Here is an 18,615-nt window from a genome sequence, read left to right as displayed (position 1 = left end):
CCCAGGCCCAGAGTTCAGGCCCCACAAAAAACAAAAGCAAAAAAACATATAAATATCCAGAACTTTTCCATGAAAGTGTCGCTCACTGCCTTGCTATTCAGTGATACTGCCTTTTGGGCACATCTCCCTGAGCTGCCTCTTGATGTCTCAATCATTAACATGCCCCTCAATGCCCGGCACATTGCTTACTTGTGGTCAGCCGTGTTGTACAGCAGGGAGAGGGCCCCTTCTAGTCAGCCTGGTGCTTGTCTACCTGTCTTTTGCATGGTATGGAGATACCAAACAGCCCAGTACTGGCCCTCCCCACTGTTTCCAGCCCTGTCCTGAGAAGTAGTGCTTCATTTTTTCTATCTCAGCATTAAGCAATCCATCATAGCGTTTGTGACTGGTTAACTTTTAATTTGTCAAAATAAATCTGCAGTATTTTGCATGTTAGTAATACAGTGCTGGTATTGACAGGTAAAATCATCATCTGCTTACATAGAAACCTTCATTTAGGAGCACACCTTAGGAGGGAAATGGATACAGAATAAAAGGCAAATGCAGGCCAAGCAGCAAGCCCTAGAGCATAACAGGCTGGATGTCAGATTTGGGGATTATCTAATACAACTGTTTAGCTGCCAATCTGATAAAGGGGAAGCTCTCAACCAGGTTACAACCAAAAGGGAAAAACATATTCTGCTTTTCCATAGAGTGGTGATCATCGTGCCTTCACCTGGTTGATTCAGTTCATCAGCATCACAACTCAATTCCAGTTCCAAGACTTAAAAGAGTGTCACCAGACAACCTGTTTGGCCCCTCTGCGGTGGTCTGCCTTACCATCATCCTGCCATCAACTCTCTCCCCCCCCAAAAGACACGACGTGGCTTTATTATTGCAGACAAGCTTCTTAAGTGAATAAAGAATGCATACAAAATAGCATTTTAACTGAAGTCATACAATGAACTCTCCATCCTGTTTACCATACAATGAATGGATAAAACAACCATTTCTAGTATATATCTTTAAAAAAAAAAAAAAGAACTAATACTTTCAGATTCTGACGACCATACTCCAAGCCTTCAGGTAGGGCCCACACCTGCCCCTATTGAAGATTGCTCCTTTAGCCACTGTGGAGGAAGCCTGAGCTATCTGAATCATGAAGGATTGTGACTTCCAGCCTACCAAAGACATGATAGGTCCCAGAAGGCAGAGCCAGAGCCCAGTCTTGGATATGCACAGAAAGATATGAAGGCTTCCTCCAAACGTGTGCCTTCCCAATCCAGACCTCAGCAGGGTTACTCCTGGGCCTTTTCTACACGAGTCCTGCCAGTAGTCCACACATAATGCTCTACATATTAAAAACAAACCATTTTTGTACTGTGGATAAGAACAGTTATAACAAAGTCATAGCTACATATTTTTCTCTACATTTTGTTTATTGAGACAAACTAATTAAAAGGCACAAACATAGGGCATGTTTACATGGACATTATAACAAACATATACATTAAAAGTGTAGGAATGTGTTGCCTTCCTGCTAAACAGAAAGTTCCTAAGCTTTTATATATACAAAAGTTGTACAATTTAATGTCCTAAAGTACAAAAGATCATTTATAAAATTATTTTACACTAGGTACTATTTATTTAATTTTTCTTTACTATGTAGTTCAACCCCCTAGAACTGTTTTGAATAATGACACACAGATAGATACCTGTCCCTGATGTTCAGAGTCTGCTTCAGATGCAAGGTATTTTGATGCTTGAACTGACACAGTGGGGTATAAACGGAAGTCGCCCAGTTTGATAGTCAGTCCTGAAAACATTCTGCAGAATTAACACAACTAATTTCCATTTCTCTTAACTGCAAGATTAAAAAAATGAAAAGAAAAAAAACAAAAAACATATTGCAACTTAAAAAAAAATCACAGCGTCTTGGTTTTAGTTAGCTTCTTTAAAAAAACACAAAACACAATGCTTCAAAAACATTAACGTGTGGCATGATGGTGTAAAGAGTATCTGTTTTCTTAGCTTTTGGTTTCTACCCTATGTACAGAGATAAAACATCCTGTTAAGAAATAAAAAGCACATGTCTCAACATGCACAATCATTGCTGGGTTCCACAGAGAGTGCAGAGCGTTGTCTCCCTGAAAACACCACAAAGCTGATACAAATGTTTTCTAAAAGAAAAAAAAAAAAGTGACGTCCATATTTACACAGTTGAATGAACAAATCTGCACAATACTTGATTAAACGGAAGGAGGATAAAAAGATACACGCTGCTTGTTCTGAAGGGGCATACTACCTAGTTAGTGGTTAGAATAAAAACTGTATACAATTTAATATAAGACATAAACTCTAGTGAGCATCTAACACATCTGTCCCTGTTGTAACATCAACAGGCTCTGATTGGGAGAGAGAGGGGCATATCACATCCCAGTGCCTCCAGCGTCTTCCAAATTAAAGCAATATATGAGCTGTTCCAAAGTACTCCTTGGCTCCTGAAAAGGAGTCCCACTGGCCTCCATTTGTTAGGAGCCTGTCTGTCTGCACACTTGACTTTCCTCTGTCAGGTGCAGCCTTTTCTTATCAAAAACACATTTTTTTTTGTTTTTTAATTTTTTTAAAAAGTCAACTACAGTGCTATATTCCATCAGGATTAATATGCTGAGCAATATTTACATCTCCAAATATCAGGTCACAATCCCTATTATATGTTGAAGTTAGAATGATAAATTATCATATGCTTTGCATATCAGAGCTGGTATCACCTTTCCCATAGGGAATGCTGCCTGAAATTAACATATTCCCAAAGGTAAAATGCATATTCTCTGAAATGCATTTTATTACAATGCATGTACTTACTCATAAAAATAATAAACACAGACAATTCTACACTAGCTCTCAATCTGTGGATTTCAGATTATAATTTCAGGATAAAATCAGCCATCCACCTTGTGTATGAAGAGCTCTGCTAGTGTTTAGAATAAAATGACTCCTTGGGATTAGAAATGGTAAATGCTGTTTTTATTTTGAAATGGGCTTTGCTTTTTTATGATTGGTTTTAATTCTGGCATTTCATCCTGCCAAATACTATCCTGTTTAAGCAATGCTGTCAGCTAAAAGGAATCTCTGATTAAACTAAAGTGGTCCAGTGATAAATTACATATTACCCTACTTTGAATAATCCCAGCCAAATTGGAGGAAAACACTACTATAGTCTTATTAACTAATATAATAAAATATCCCAATTTCATTATTTGCTTTTTGTTTTAATCAACTAAAAAAAGCTGCTGGCAAATATTTACTTTAACCCATATTTCAATTGTATAATACTGTTTACCAAGGCGGAGACGTAGGCAAAGCTTGGGGCAAGAAAGGCATGCTTTCTACAGGCCTCATTGCTATATTGAGAGGGGCAGCTAAAGTCATAGGCGTGGGCAGATTCATTGGAGATGTGATTGTGACAGGGTGTGCTATATTCACTGGGGCAGTGACAGGAGTGGGAAGGTTGACTGGGGTAGTGAGTGTTAAAGGAGAGGTCATGGATAATGGGCTGGTTATAGTTACAGGATGTCCTATGTTCATCGGGCTGGTTATGTTAACTGCACTTGAAACATTTACTGGACTTCTCATGCTCATGGCAGCTGCCACTGTGACTGGGTTTGACATAGTCCCAGATGACACAGAGGATGTTATATTGAATGGAGTAGTGAGAGTCACAGGTGTCGTAGCAGCCGTGGAGGTTTGGCACAGGTTAGCAGCTTCTAAAATGAGAAGACAAAAGGGCCTTTAGACTCTCAAAACAGTGGACAAAATTCACAGTTTCTGAATCAACTTCTTTTACAAGAAAGACAAGCATTTAATAAATCAAATTACAAATTTTCTACCAAATGATGAACAGGAAGAGAGGATCCTCTGTACCCAAGCCTGGGAGCCAGGGACCTATGTGCGAATCTCTTCGCAGATGCTTTGCCTCCTGCAAGGACTTAGGCAATTTGTTTAGCCTTGCACTTTGGGTTTCAAGTTTAGATTTACTTACCTACCTCACAGTGATGCTGGACCAGTTAACTTCTGTAAGGCACTCTGGGGGCAGAGATACCAAGTAGGGCTAAGTGTCCTCACTACCACTTCATGCAGTTCTTCTGAGTTCTAAAGACTTGGGAAGAGCCAACCACCAGCAGGCCAGGCGAAAAGAGCTTGTTTACAGAGCTGGGCCAATGGTTACACAATAACAGATAATCAGAAAAATCTTCTCATAAGGCACACTAGCAGAGAAAGGTGTGTGTACTCAATGACATGTTAAAGTCTTCTTAGAAGTGAAGTCACATTCTGTTAAGCTTTTTAAAATGCATTAATTAGAGAATGATAAATAAGCTAGAGTCATAGGAAAACTGTTCTAATTAAATACATTTGTACTTTCTGCTTACATTTCTTAATTATGTTAATATAAATACTGCTCAGTAGGTTTGTGTTGTCCTTGTCACTTGTACTTCCTCTTCCTTCAAACGTTGACCTAATCACCTACTTTATTATTGAATCATTTAATCACACATACTACATATACTACCAAGCATACCCATGAGTACTAAGGCAAGGACACCCTGCAGTGGATTGGGGTATACTGCAATACCTGGACATTTCTTTTCTTTTTTTTTTTTTTTTTGGTCAGACTTGGGGCTTGAACTCTGGCTTGGGTGCTGTCCTTGAGCTCTTCAGCTCAAGGTGAGCATTCTATCACTTGAGCCACAGCGCCACTTCTGGTTTTCTAGTGGTTTATTGGAGATAAGAGTCTCACGGACTTTCCTGCCAGTGCTGGCTTTGAACCGTGATCATAAGATCTCAGCCTCCTGAGTAGCTAGGATTACAGGCGTGAGCCGCCAGCACACCTGGCTACCTGGACATTTCTTAAAGGAAATTTTCTTCAAAGGTGACACCCCCAACTTAATCCCCAACAAACTTTAGCACCACTGGCTGATGTGCCATAAAATGGTATTGGGGGAAAATGTGTGGGCTGGTGGTGACTTGGGTGTAAAAACAGAAAAACCCATTCAAGGGCTGGGAAGGCGGCTCAGTGGTAAAGCGCTTGCCTTGCATGCCAGAGGCCCTGGGTTCGATTCCTCAGCACCACATAAGCAAAAAGAAAAAAGCCGGAAGTGGCGCTATGGTTCAAGTGGTAGAGCGCTAGCCTTGAGCTGAAGAGCTGAGGGACAGTGCCCACGCCCCAGAGCTTAGGCCCCACGACCGGACCCAAAAACAAAAAAAAAAAGAAAAAGAAAAACCCATTCAAAACTAAAACTAGAAGTCTGCACATGGACCGCATAAGGGCCATATTACCTCAGGTGGACCCCTAAGTAAGCAACTGTTCTTTAATCAATGATCTAACTGCATATTCCACACCAGTATTTCCCAAAAACTAGAAGATGATCAAAGTCATCTATCTATCTATCTATCTATCTATCTATCTATCTATCTATCTATCTATCTATCTATCTATCTATCATCTATCTACCTACCTACCTACTTATCTATCTAGGAAGCTTCTTAAAAAAAAACAGATTTCCAGGATATTTAATAATAAAATTTACATGGAATCTAGGAAATTCATATTTTTTAAAACTCCCCTGAAGGTTTGAGAATCTAACTATCTATGTATCTATCTATAACTTTAGAGTAAGATATTTTATTTTCATTTTTATTTGCTTTGTGGTACTCATATCTGAACTCAGGCACTTAAACATGCTATGCTGGCACACTACCACTTTAGCTATGCTTCCAGCCTTGCCTATTTGCTAATTATTTTGAAGATGGAGTCTATTGAACATCTATGCCAGCTGGCCCTGAATTGCAATCTTCCAGACCTCAGGCTCCTGAGTAGTGAGGAATATATGCATGAGCTACCATTGCTTGTCTAGACCTAATATTTAAAGAGACACTGTGATTTAACTTTAGATTTTCAGTTCAGTAATGTCTTTTCCCCTAAAATATGACTTTACTCAGAAGAATATAGAGGTTTCTAAAACAAGTGGTCATTTCCAGAGAGATTCATGCTACAAATAGAAGCACAATAGTATTTTGTTTCAGAAAGGTCAGAAGATGAGCTAAACAATCAAGTCTCATTGTGCAAAGCAAATTGAAATACAATACCAAACAAAAGAATGCAGAAACAAAGAATGGGAGAGAAATTCAACTCAATTATGAGGTAATGGTAGCATTGCTAAGGTTCTTCTACTGTTTTCCTGAAAAGATTTTCACTTTGAGAAATGCAGCGCCACTAATGAGCTATTAACAGTTTTTCTTCAGTATGACTTAAAACTCTTTTACTCTTATTCCTTCTCTAAGTAAAATATTCCTCAATGTACTTTCATCCCTGCAATATAATTATCATAGCATTACATTTTTCTCTCCACCCTCCACTTTTTGACAAAGCATTTGTGTGCGTGTATGTGCATGCATAGAAATAACAGTCCAGAAATAAATTAATTAATTAACAGTCTGGGAGCTTGAACTCAAGGCCTGAGTGCCAAGTGCTGTCCCTGAGCTTCTTTGCTCAAGGCCATCACACTGTACTACTTGACACACAGCTCTACTTCTGGCTTTTTGGTGGTTAATTGGAGATAAAAATCTCACAGGTTTTCCTGCCTGGGCTGCCTTTGAACCATAATCCTAAGTCTCAGCCTCCTGAGTAGCTAGGATTACAGACATGAACCACTAATGCCTGGCTTTGACAAAGCATTTTTATAAAAATAATGACAAATCTTCATTTGGAAGATAGGAACAAAATCATTGAAGGTGTAGCTTAAGTGGCAAAGCACTTGCCTAGTAAGCTCAAGGCCTGAGTTAGTAAACAAACAGACAAAAAGAAGGAACAAGATGTGCCCTTTTTCTCCAATGCCAGTCGATGTATGAGGATGGTACTATGCCTTTTATTTTATCCAATTACAAGATGTTAGAAGAGATCTAAGTAAAAGAACAAACATGAAAGCAAAGGAAGGAAGACACTAACTACGAAGTAATAGAATTACATATAGAGGAAACTACTCACAGAGGATCTCTTAAACTTTAAAATAGAGGGGTAGTCTGGGCACTGGTGGCTTATGCCTGTAATCCTAACTACTCAGAAGGCTAAGATCTGAGGATTGTCATTTGAAGTCAGCCTGGGCAGGAAAGTCCATGAGACTCTTATCTCCAATTAACCACCACTAAACAGCTGGAAGTAGAGTTGTGGTTCGAGTGCTGGAGCACTAGCCTTGAACAAAAGAAGCTCAGGGAAAGCACCCAGGCCCTAACTTCAAGCCCCTAAACCGGCACAGAGTAAATAAATAAATAGATAAAACAGATAGAAATTTAAAAATAAAATCAAGGAGTAAGACAGCAAGGCTTAGAGGAGGAGGGAAAGAATTCAGGAATCTGCCCTAAGACTGATAGTATAGTAACAAAATGATTTATTTGAAATGGCTGCACAGTAACCTATAAGTTAAAGCTGTAGCTAGTAAGTGGATAAGCATGTTGAGATTAATTCTTTGTAAGATATACAGAGAAAGTAAAGTCTCTATTAGTAGAGGTGCAGACAAGTGTAGCTAAAAACAGCCCCTGTAATAAACTGAAGGACATCAAGAGTAAGACCAAAAGAGAAAACTACAGAAAGTAGAGAATGAATCATGTACTAAATAATCCAATGTGGAAAAGATCATTAAAAAAGCAGAAGATAACCCAAGTTACCCAAGTTACTTACGTAAAGACAAGTATGTTTCACCTACCTCTACAACTGAGAATAGTTTAGAAATAAAAAAGGAGCCCACAATGCATGGAAGCTGGCATTAATCCTTCATAACGAAGGATTAATATTACCTCAAATTTGTAACAAAATCAAAAGAATAGAAAATACTGAGAATTTTAATTTCCTAGTTATAAAAACTTACCTTATAAAAACTTGGCTTGCTGCAACTAAACTTGATCAGATATTTCCCAGTATATAACATTTACATGTTTCCATAACGTTTCTCTCCTTTGATCATTTTGTATACTACATGAAAACATGTCTCCAGTCACACCTAAAGCACTAAAATCTCCATCTTACCTTTCTTTCGTGCTTTGACAGCTTCTTCCCACAATCTCAGGGTCTCTACCTGCTTCCCTGGCCAGCTTGTCACATGTTGCTGCTGCTGCTGCTGCTGCTGCTGTTGCTGCTGCTGCTTCTGATTGCTGGTCTCTTCACTCATACATGCTATATATTACCAAACAAACCAGAAACACTGTGTTTAGCTTGAAAATGTATGGCTAATTCTTCAAAACCCCAAACTTAAGATACTTTGATTCCTCATGTCTATGAATTTTATTATTTAATGCCTCTTACTACGTTGCTGTTTTTATCTGCTTGTGTCTCCATTGATCAAAATAAAGTAGTGCATTTTAAAATGTAGAGACCTAAGGAAAACCAATATTAAGAAGAAAATAATTGTTTGCTACATTAAAACAATAAGTGTCCTAAAAAGTGGAGAGCTGTGGCTCAAATGGTAGAGCAAAATTGAGGACCCAAGTCAAGCCCCATACCTAGTGCACGTGTGTACACACACACACACACACACACACACAGTGGAAGACAAGTAATATTATCATGGACTCAATATTCATTATACTAATATATTTGCTTACTTAACCACAGTAATATATGCTAAAAATAAATTTTGAAGTATGACACTGCAGATAATTCAATGTACTAATAAAAGGAGATGAGATTAAAACACATTAAGCTTTCTTTCCCATTCATTTAAGCCATCCATGGCTACCTTTTTTTTTTTTTTGGGTCCGGTCGTAGGGCCTGAACTCTGGGCCTGGGCGCTGTCCCTCAGCTCTTCAGCTCAAGGCTAGCGCTCTACCACTTGAGCCACAGCGCCACTTCCGGCTTTTTTCATTTTGCTTCTGTGGTGCTGAGGAATCAAACCCAGGGCCTCATGCATGCAAGGCAAGCGCTCTACCACGGAGCCACCTTCCCAGCCCTTTTTTTTTTTTTTTTTTTTTTTTTTGGGGGGGGGGAGGTCCGGTTGTGGGGCCTGAACTCTGAGCCTGGGCGCTGTCCCTCAGCTCTTCAGCTCAAGGCTAGCACTCAACCACTTGAGCCTTTTTTTTTTTTTTGAAAGTTGGATATTTCTGTCATATGCAATCTATATGTAAGATACAGAATTTTAGGAAAATACTTTCTACATTCTTCTAGCAGAAATAGGGAAGCATTTTTTCAAGAAAGGCCATCTGAGTATGTATAGTATCATGGGCCATATAAAATTATAGACAGACGGGCTGTAGGCAGCCAATCAGAATTATGTGTCCTGTCCTGTAACAAATAACTTCATGGCTTTATATAGACTGTAGGCCAGAGGTTCCTCACTCTTAATCTAGTGGTTAGAGTAACCCCCCCAAAAGAGGCCTAGGTAAAATCAAAATATTAAAATTTACCCTTAAGTCTCTGGAATATTTGCTCTTCATCTCTAAACTTAAGGCAAGCAAAGTATTCAAACCTTTAAATGACTATGATATACCCTGTTCCGCTAAAGGTTTGGGTTTGAAAAACAAGCTTTTTTTTTTTTCTTTTTTCCCCTGGTTGGCAATGGGGCTTAAACTCAGGCCCTGGGAGCTTTCCCTGTGCTTCTTCACTCAAGGGTAGCACTCTACCACTCTGAGCCACAGCACAACTTCCGGTTTTCTAGTGGTTAATTGGAAATAATCTCACGGACTTTCGTGCCTGGGCTGGCTTTAAACTGCATTCCTCAGATCTCAGCCCCCTATGTAGCTAGGATTATAGGTATGAGCCACTGGTGCCCTCCTGAAAAACAAGCTTTTTAACACTACCTTCACACCTTTAAAATTATTATTATTAGGGACATTTATTAATAAAATCAGGAGTTAGGAGACACATACCTGAGAATCTTCCTGAGTTTAACAAGTAAAATTACCTAGTATAAAACAAGCTTCCTAATGTGGCTCTGTTGACTCAATTCTAACACAGTAGAGCCTTTTATTCAACCCACATGAAAAAAGAACACACAAAAAAATAGCTGTAGTCTGCTATATTAGTATTACTAGATAAGCACAGGATGAAAACAAAAAGAGTGGAAAGGTTATCAATACGATTTGCATGCATGAATGTAATGCACAGCTTTGACACTACCACATTCTCTCTATTAATGTCTATTCACCATTCTGGTGACAGGAGGAAATATATTAAATGAACATTAATACAGTCGTGAGAACACGCAAAATACCTCTATTATAGGAAAATCTAGGTTTTATCAATATGAAATGTAAAAGACTACCTAAAGCATCACCTACTTTTACTGATGCCTTGTTTGCATGTGTTACAGTTGATACTTTGGCTTTGCCCATGTGTCTTTAAGTGGCTGGTGATATACGCTGCACTCAGGAGCTTCCCACAGATGTTACATGATACCTTGCCTTCATGGCGCACCATGTGTGTCCGTAGTCTGTCTTTGGTAGCAAAGGCAGCAGTGCACGTCTGCATGAGGGAGGAAAACTTTTTTTAAATATAGACTATCCTGTTCTACTCGTTTTAAAGTATGTTATATTCTATGTATTACCCTATCCATGTCAGCAAGTCAACTTATTTAGTTGACTTTCCATTGTATATGTTACTTAGCGAATTATAATCATACTAAAACACTTGGTGAATTTTAGATTCTCCCTTTGGGGAGAATTTAAGTTAAGCTTTACAATTTACTAAACAGTTTAATATTGAACAAGTTACTTAACCTACATGATGTTCTTTATCTGCAGAGTGGTGATAATACCTACCATAAAACTATTGGGGATTAAGAGCCTGACACACTTAGCAGACACTAAAAGATATTAACATCCTTCCTCCAATTAGGTTTTTTTTTTAGACCTCAAATAATTTACTTAATAAAACCAGTTATTAACAAACTTAACTGATTGAAAGCAATGCACAATTCCAGCAACAAACTAGGATTAGTGATGTCTAAAACAGTCATTTGATATGGCAAAATTGTAAACTGAAACAGTCATTACCATAACAAGTCAAGTAAAATCACAAATCTAAACATATTTTCAAGTAACCAGAAAATTAACCGTTTTGGTAACAGCAGACAATAATCTAATCGATGAAAACAGGAAAAAATTTCTCTATTTCTATTATACTTAAAACTCCTTATCCATCAACCCAAAAATTAATTTAAAACTCTTCATTCTACCCCCCCAACAATGTCTCACTGTTGCCTACATTTAAACTCTTCATTCTTTTATTCATTTTGAATTCACAACAATCTCCACATGATTATAAATATTCTCATACCAAAAATGCTGCTACCCAAGGAAAGGGAAATATAGCTTAATAAAAATAACACACATTTTTAAATGATCTTGTCTTATACAGAAGCTGTCATTTATATTTTATAAAACTAGAATCAAATGGACCACATTTACTCGAGTCAGTGATTTGAAAACTGTTCAAGAATTGTGAGATTTGACTGGTTCAGACCTTTTGGATACTGTGCATTAAGTGCTACACTAAGGATAAGTCATTTTAACTCTTACTTGGCATTTGAAGGGTCTTTCTGTTGAATGGACATGTTTTACGTGACAGCTTAAGTGGTCAGGCCTGTGAAAGAGAGTTTCAAACAGAAGATGTAATGGAACACACATAGAGAAATGCTACTTATGTGATGCTTCTATGTTTGGTAGACCAGAGGGGGGAATTTAAAGAAAGCTAGCAGAATTACCAACTCTTCCCTCTTCCCCGAAGTCTCCTTACCTTTCTTACCATAAACAAAACTCAGTCCTTCTAGCTGTTGTTTTTCTCCTAGTCAACATCAAATGATATTAGGTTCTTGACTCTCTAATTACAAAATACTCAAAAGTTTTAGTCCTACCTAACAGGATCAGGAATACCTGCCACTAACTATATTAATTGGGAAAGCTTTCACAAATGAAGATTTCAAGATTAATAAAATGTTAATGTCCACAGAAAAATGGAAAAATGTACTGTGAGTATCCAAGGTCATCCCAACTTCCAGGAAGTATGTTCCTTTGATTTGCTCAGTGAACCTCATCTCTAGTCCTCCAACACAGGTGGAAACTGATGGTCTATAAACTGGCAAATAAGAAGTATCCATATGCCACATGAAGGCCTGAGTCTATCAAGGCACTTCTTAGATGAAATAACAGGTTAATCACTCTGTCACCATTTGTCAACCACACCAAACTGACCTAAAGGTATAATATTTATATCACCAATCTCCTCCAAAAACACAGGTTTGCCCATATCTATTCTCATATAAACCTAGATCCCAGAGACAAAACTAGAGTTCACTGACACCACAATGGAAAAAGCAAAGCAAAATGGAGTACCTCGAGAAGCCTTTCCCACAAACACTGCAAGTATAGGGTTTGGTGATGCCTCCTTCATGAGACCTCACATGGTAAGTCATCCGGTCCTTTCTCTTGAAGCGCTGATTACAAATAGGACACTCAAAGGGCTTCTCATCTGAATGGGAGAGCTTGTGCCGATTGAGGTGGTACACGTCTCGGAAGGCCTTCCCACACATCTCACAAGCATGGTTCTTCTTGACAGGCTTACTTGGTTTCTTGACAGACTGGGTGACGGGCATAGCTGTGGTGCTGGCACTGCTACTGGGGTTGGTGCCCGAGGAAGATGTAGTGACTGTTGACAAGATGCCGGCAATGGTTGAGACCAACGAAGTTCGGCTGCTGTCCCCAGCGATGGTGGAGATAAGGGGAACCACTGTAGTGGGGGTTTTCTTTGAGCGGGACACCAACTTGATCCCTGTGTGGCAGGATACGTGGCGCCTCAGGTGATAGCTGTCCCTGAATGCTTTACTGCAGTAAGTGCACACAAATGAAGTTTTGGGTTTCTCTTTTTTAATCCCAATAGCATCCTTTAATGTTTCTGGTGCAGCCTGAGGTTTTTGAATTATTGGTATTGGAAGCAATGGTTTCTGATCAGGGGGCTCCACAGCAGAGCTCAGGAGGGGCAGTAAGCTGTTCTGTGCTGCCTGCTGTTGGTGATGGGAGGCTTCCTGGGCCTAAAACCAAACATTTACACTTGAGAAACTCAGCCTTTCACAATGACCTTCAAAATTCAACATGCTCCAGACCATAGACTAGAAATCAACAGTCCAAGAGGTATTTTCTGCAGAAGAGATCCACCAAAGACCTAGTTAACTCGCAAAGCTTCCAATACAAAGCATTCAAAATTACTTTGCACACACAAAACTTTTGCAACTTAAGTTGCTTACTTGCTTAGTTACCTGCTTCATAAGTGCCATACCAGCTGAAATCAGTTTGCACTAGTCTATCAGAGCCAAAACCAAGTTTAAGTAACATGTCAAGAAAAATTACACTCCAGACTTAAGTATTTATCATACCTTACTACAGCAACCACACACACACACACACACACACACACACACACACACACTCACACACACACACTCACACACACACACTCACTCCCTCACTCATAATTCTATTTCTTATCTCTTAAGCATCCTTGTTGCTCCCTTCCTCCGAAGAAAACTCTTAGTGACTGAGAAAGGGGCTGTTGCTAAGTGATGAGAGGAATCTAGTTATCTGAATACACATGCTAATTGTTGTTTATTTTTAAAGTTTTCACTTAATTCTTTTGAAAGATTTGGTTGAAACAAAACCTGCTGTTAATCAACGTGGAAGGCATCTGATGGTAGTCTATGGCAAAACACCTGGCAGTTGTTTTTCAGGTCATTTAATCTCCAGTAGAATCTGTATCCTTTAGCAATACTAGCTGTTCAGACTCTATAAACTCACCAAGATAGAAAAACGAAACTATAAAGACTTAAATTCCTTTTATGTCCATCTTCTTCCAGCAGTTGAAGATTTTTGGTAAAGTGCTAGACATTTTCTATGATAATGTGCTTCTCCACTCCAAAACTGGACACTGAAAAGTTTCTTTAGCTGCACTGAAACCAACATTTCAATGTGGGTTGGGTTCTTGGTATTTATGAATAGTTATTTTCTTGGTTTTGATTCTCACACATCCATATGGATAAACATTTAGGAAATGATGGCAATAATTCCTGAAATACTTCTTCCTAATGTTCTTTATACCACAATTGTTTTTGAAACTCTCTTGACAGCGAGCCCAAGCTCCTATGCTTGAGAGATTTTTGTTGTTGTTGTGTTTTGTTTATTTTTAGTCAATACCAGAATTTGAACTCATTTGCTTGGTTGGCATTCTACCACTTGAGCCACACTTGCAGCCTTTCTTTTTGCTCATTATTTTGGAGATGGGAGTCTTAAGAACTTTTCTGCCTGAGCTGGCTTAGAACCACAACCCTCCAGGTCTCAGGCTCTCAAGTAGCTAGGATTATAGGCATGAGCCACTAGCATCCAGCTTATGTTTGAGTTTTGTAATCCTAAAAAGATATATGCACTAAGAAGAATTCCAAGTATTTTAAACACACAATATCCTAGGAAGAGCCCACTCCATCATCTCAGACACTTTAGACAATTATTTACCCTCTGGCTCTACAATCACTTGATTAGCTAACTTGATTGAAGAAGGTAGGGAGATACAAGGAAACATACACACATACACAAACACACACACAACCTCCTCTACTGATGGCTACCAACCACACATTGCTTCATGTTTATAGCTATAAAACAGCTGAACCTGGAACTACTTTTCATCAATGACTAGGAGATATGGTATCCAAAGCATCAGTTTCAATTTAATAATTCTGACTTAAATATCCTTTGGATCCTGGAGGTTCATTCAGAAGTTGTATGATTACTTATGAATATCTTTCTAGACTTAATAGTTAACACTAAATTATAGTCCATATGATTCGTAGAGCTCTTATAAGTATCAGAGTCTACCACCCAAGTGACCTCAGTAGAAAGTTCATAGAATTCAGACTCTAATCTTACCCCTTTCTTTTCCAACTTGGCTGTAGAATACCCATTTCCATACAGCATGCAAAAGGTTTATAGCTGAAGATAGCTCAAGATGTGTAATTTCAAAGGCTAATAGGTCAAATAGTCTAAAATGCAAATCTTCTGTACAAAGTTCAAACGTAACATTTTGAGGCATTTTTCAATCATAAACAACCATTAGTACAATGAAATACTAAAAGCACTTACTGTCATTTTACCAATTCAGATGTCTGTAGCAGCATAAAGTATTTTTACAACATTGCTATGCTCTCTCTCTTATGAGGATCATACTAAGTTCCCACTTCTTGAGCAAAATGCTGTAGAACCACTACCAAAATAAATCACTCTGAGTATTCCTAGGATACCCATATTTCTACATGATTGATGTCTTTTTAAAAGGGGCACTGAATTTTCACAACAGATAACAAGAGTAAAGAATAACCATGGTCTGACTTCAGTTAAGGGATTTATTTTTTAAATACAACTTCTAAATTTCTTTTGATTAGCATCATGAAATCAAACTTGTCATTTTATCTCCTATCTCTCTCAAGTGCAAGGCTTTTTAGTCCTGCCCAAGCTTTACCTTATTTCTAAGACTGACAAAAGCAAAACAGAAGTGTTACTTCATCACTCAGAGTGGTAGGTTACCGCATCATGAAATCTCCAGTGCCAGAGGGTAAAAGATTTTGTACTGAAACAAATTAGCATTGGTGACTCATATCTTGAATGTCCTGTAAGGAAAATCATCCATCAAACATTTTAACACCTATGACTTTCACTTTTCACTAGGCTATCTGGAAAGCAAGCAGGTATTAAATTATTTTAAAACTATAAATTCAACAGGATGTTCCAGGAAACACACTATAGAGCTTAATTCAACATTTCCCAGGGAAAATTAGTTAGAATTGATTATCTATTCATATTTTCCACAGAAAAGACTGATATATTCTATTCGACTCCTCAACTCTGTTAGAAGTTTTCCAACAATTTTCACCGTATACATTGCAAGACCAGGATCAAATATTAGCTTTCACACATTTTAAGTTGGAAAAAAATTTTACTAGCTTGGATTTGCTTTATGCAGAGAAATAACAGTAATTTTTAAAAGTATTCCAAAAGATCTTTGAGCTAGCTCCTCCAAGATATGGTTTTCCCATTACAAAAAGAACTTGATTTTTCTTTTTTTAACAATATGAAAATCAGTTAGTTATATGGCTCATCAATATTTCATTTTAGAACGATTATTGAGAGCTGCTTCTAGATAAGGCATGTGCTACCTTTACACAATTTAGGATGCCAGCTAGTCATGTAATTTCCTTTTCGATACACTAAATTGACTTACGATAGTATTATCAAGTTCATCAAAGCACAATCATGCAATTGAGATCAGAATGAGAAAAGGGGAAAGTCCATGGGTTCCATAATCTTAAGAATTTTCAATTTTATGAAGTCCCAATATATGCAAGTTCCTTAAAAATCAAACTGCCCACATTTGAAAAATGTCTTAATAAAACAGACCAGATCTACACAACAAGTAACTCTGAACTCCTTCCCTATTTTGACTCCATTGGGATGAGCCAAGAGATGCTGGAAGGACTTTTAAATTCTACATCCATTCCTCATTAGCGCCTAAAGGTCGCAAGCGCCTAAGCCACACGTCTGCGAGTCCACCAAATACTCCAAGAGAGAAAGATAACGAGAGAGGAGGGGAAGGAGGCACGCAAAAGTTTGCGAACCTCCTCGGGTTCCCCAGGTTCTCTCCGAGCTCCCCGCGACTGCCCACTAAATGCTTCATTTGCAAACAGAAACGAAGCCAGGGGCGGGAGTGAGGCAAAGCTCCAGACAGGAATCTTCCCCCCCAAAGACGTAGGGCAAGAGGACGGCCGCGGTACCCGCTACGGTCACGCTTAAGTTTCTCGCGGAAAGAGCGGACCAACACGCCAACGAGTGACTCATCTGGGGCTTTGTGAGCGGACTCGGTCCGCGCTCTCCCCTCACTCGTCGCCCCACTCGGCTGGAGGGGCCCTCGGAGCCAGCCGGGAGAGAAAGAGCGCTGCGAGGAGACCGTGCGGGGCCCCCGCCGCGCCCGGCCCGGCCCGGCTGCGGGGATCCCCCGGACTGAATGGGACGCGCGGGAGACTGGACGGAAGACGGAGGGTGCCAGCTGCCAAGGCACGGCACAAAATCGAGACCCAGTGAAAAAGTTTGGGGAGGGCAGACACACTCCCAGCACCCCCCCACACACACACGGCGTAAACACGGGGGGGGGGGACCGGCGGGAAGGGGGAGTGGCGGGGAACCCGGGGATACCCGCTATTCGCGGGATGTGGGAGGAGGGTCAGAAAGTCAACACGCAAGCACACACACAAAAAGAGGAGAGGGAGGTGAAGAACACGGAGCGCGGGGGAAAGATGGACGGAGCGTGCGGGGGGAGGCGACTCGGAGCGGGATCGGGGACCCCCCCCCGGTCTCACCCCACCTTGCGGCCCAGGCCCGATGCGCAGGGGCCGAGCGGCCCGCGCTCTCCAGCGGCCCGGCGCCCTTCTTTCTCCGGGCCGCGGGGTGGTGACAGCGGTCGGCCTCCTCCCTTCCCCTTCAGGGCGGGCGGGAAGGGTGTGCGTGTGCGTGTGTGCGCGCGTGCTTGTGGGCTGGGGGGGCTCCGGGGTTCACCCCAAGGCCTGCTTTCTCCACCGCACCCCGAGAGGCCGCCTCCTTTCACCTCAGCAGCCGGGCTCCGCCGGGGCGGGCAGGCGGAAAAACAAAGGGGGATTAAGGCCGGGCCGGAGCGCGGGGCCGGGAGGGAGGGGAGGAGCGCCCGCCCGCCCGCCCGCCCGCCCGCCCGCCAGCCCGGGGCCCGGCCCCCCTGTCCCCCCCGCGCCCCCCCCGGGGGGGCCCCCAGTACCTGGAACAGGAACGCGGTCCAGTTGGCCTCCATGGCTGCGGCGGCCGACCCCCCTCCTCCCCACTCCCCCCGCTCGGGGAGCCTCCTCAGCCGGAGGAGGCGACAACAAAGCGGCGGCGGCGGCGGCGGCGGCAGCGGCAGCGGCGGCTCCTCAACATGGCAGCGCCGAGCGCGGCCACTTCCGGTAACCTCCGGGACGCACCACCGCGGCGGCGAGCGCGGGCGGGGGGGGAGCCCCGGCCCGGCCGCCGCCGCCCCCAGTGGCCCCGACCCCCTCCGGGCGTCCCAGCCGCCGGCCGGCCGCCTTGGAGCTCAGCCAGTGCCCGCCGGCGGTGGGGTCAGAGCCCCCGCGGGGGGGCTGGGGTGGGGCCGGGGGCGGGGACGGGGCGCGGCGTCCCCCCCCGCGGGGGTGTGTGGTGCTGCGGTCCGTGGCTCAGGCAGCTGGAGCAGGGGGAGCGCAGGAGAGAAGATGGAGGACGCCAGGGTCTGGCGCTGGCCCACTGGGCACCGCGGGCGCTCTCTGGTGACTCGGACTCCAGTGTCCAGCTGCGCCGGGACCCTATCCGAACCTCGGCGGAGGGCACAGGCCGCGGCGGCCACCTGGCTCTGCAGTCACCCACGCGCTGCACAGCCGCCACCTCCGCCTTGGGGGACGCTCGCCTCCCGTGCCTCTCCCCTCTGGCATGTCCTTCCTGGCCGGCTAAGCCCTCTGCTCTCGTTGATAAGCCATCGCCCTCTGAATCGCCTCCTCACCCGAACGGGAAATCCCA

General features: G+C 41.8%; 1 protein-coding gene across 3 annotated transcripts; it reads right to left on the bottom strand.

Moving 5' to 3' along the window:
* Positions 1 to 375: 375 nt before the first annotated feature.
* Positions 376 to 18,028, bottom strand: Vezf1 (vascular endothelial zinc finger 1). Of its 3 annotated transcripts, none has more exons than XM_069993222.1 (6): positions 17,846 to 18,028; positions 12,358 to 13,052; positions 11,545 to 11,608; positions 10,306 to 10,507; positions 8,060 to 8,206; positions 376 to 3,746 (listed from the first exon to the last, which is right to left on the bottom strand). In XM_069993222.1, the coding sequence occupies exons 1-6, from the start codon at positions 17,876 to 17,878 to the stop codon at positions 3,319 to 3,321; spliced, it is 1,569 nt and encodes a 522-aa protein (XP_069849323.1). In that variant the 5' UTR covers positions 17,879 to 18,028; the 3' UTR covers positions 376 to 3,318. The 3 variants fall into 3 exon arrangements, with proteins under 3 accessions (XP_069849323.1, XP_069849325.1, XP_069849324.1); XM_069993224.1 differs by having other exon boundaries at positions 10,306 to 10,489; positions 17,846 to 18,025; XM_069993223.1 differs by lacking the exon at positions 17,846 to 18,028 and adding an exon at positions 14,938 to 15,851 and having other exon boundaries at positions 10,306 to 10,489.
* Between the last annotated feature and the right edge of the window lie 587 nt (positions 18,029 to 18,615).

Source organism: Dipodomys merriami, unplaced genomic scaffold (assembly GCF_024711535.1).
Source record: "Dipodomys merriami isolate MVZ:Mamm:240054 unplaced genomic scaffold, mDipMer1.0.p SCAF_42, whole genome shotgun sequence".
NCBI classification, from domain to species: Eukaryota; Metazoa; Chordata; class Mammalia; order Rodentia; family Heteromyidae; genus Dipodomys; species Dipodomys merriami.
This window is presented reverse-complemented; position numbering and strand designations above follow the sequence as displayed.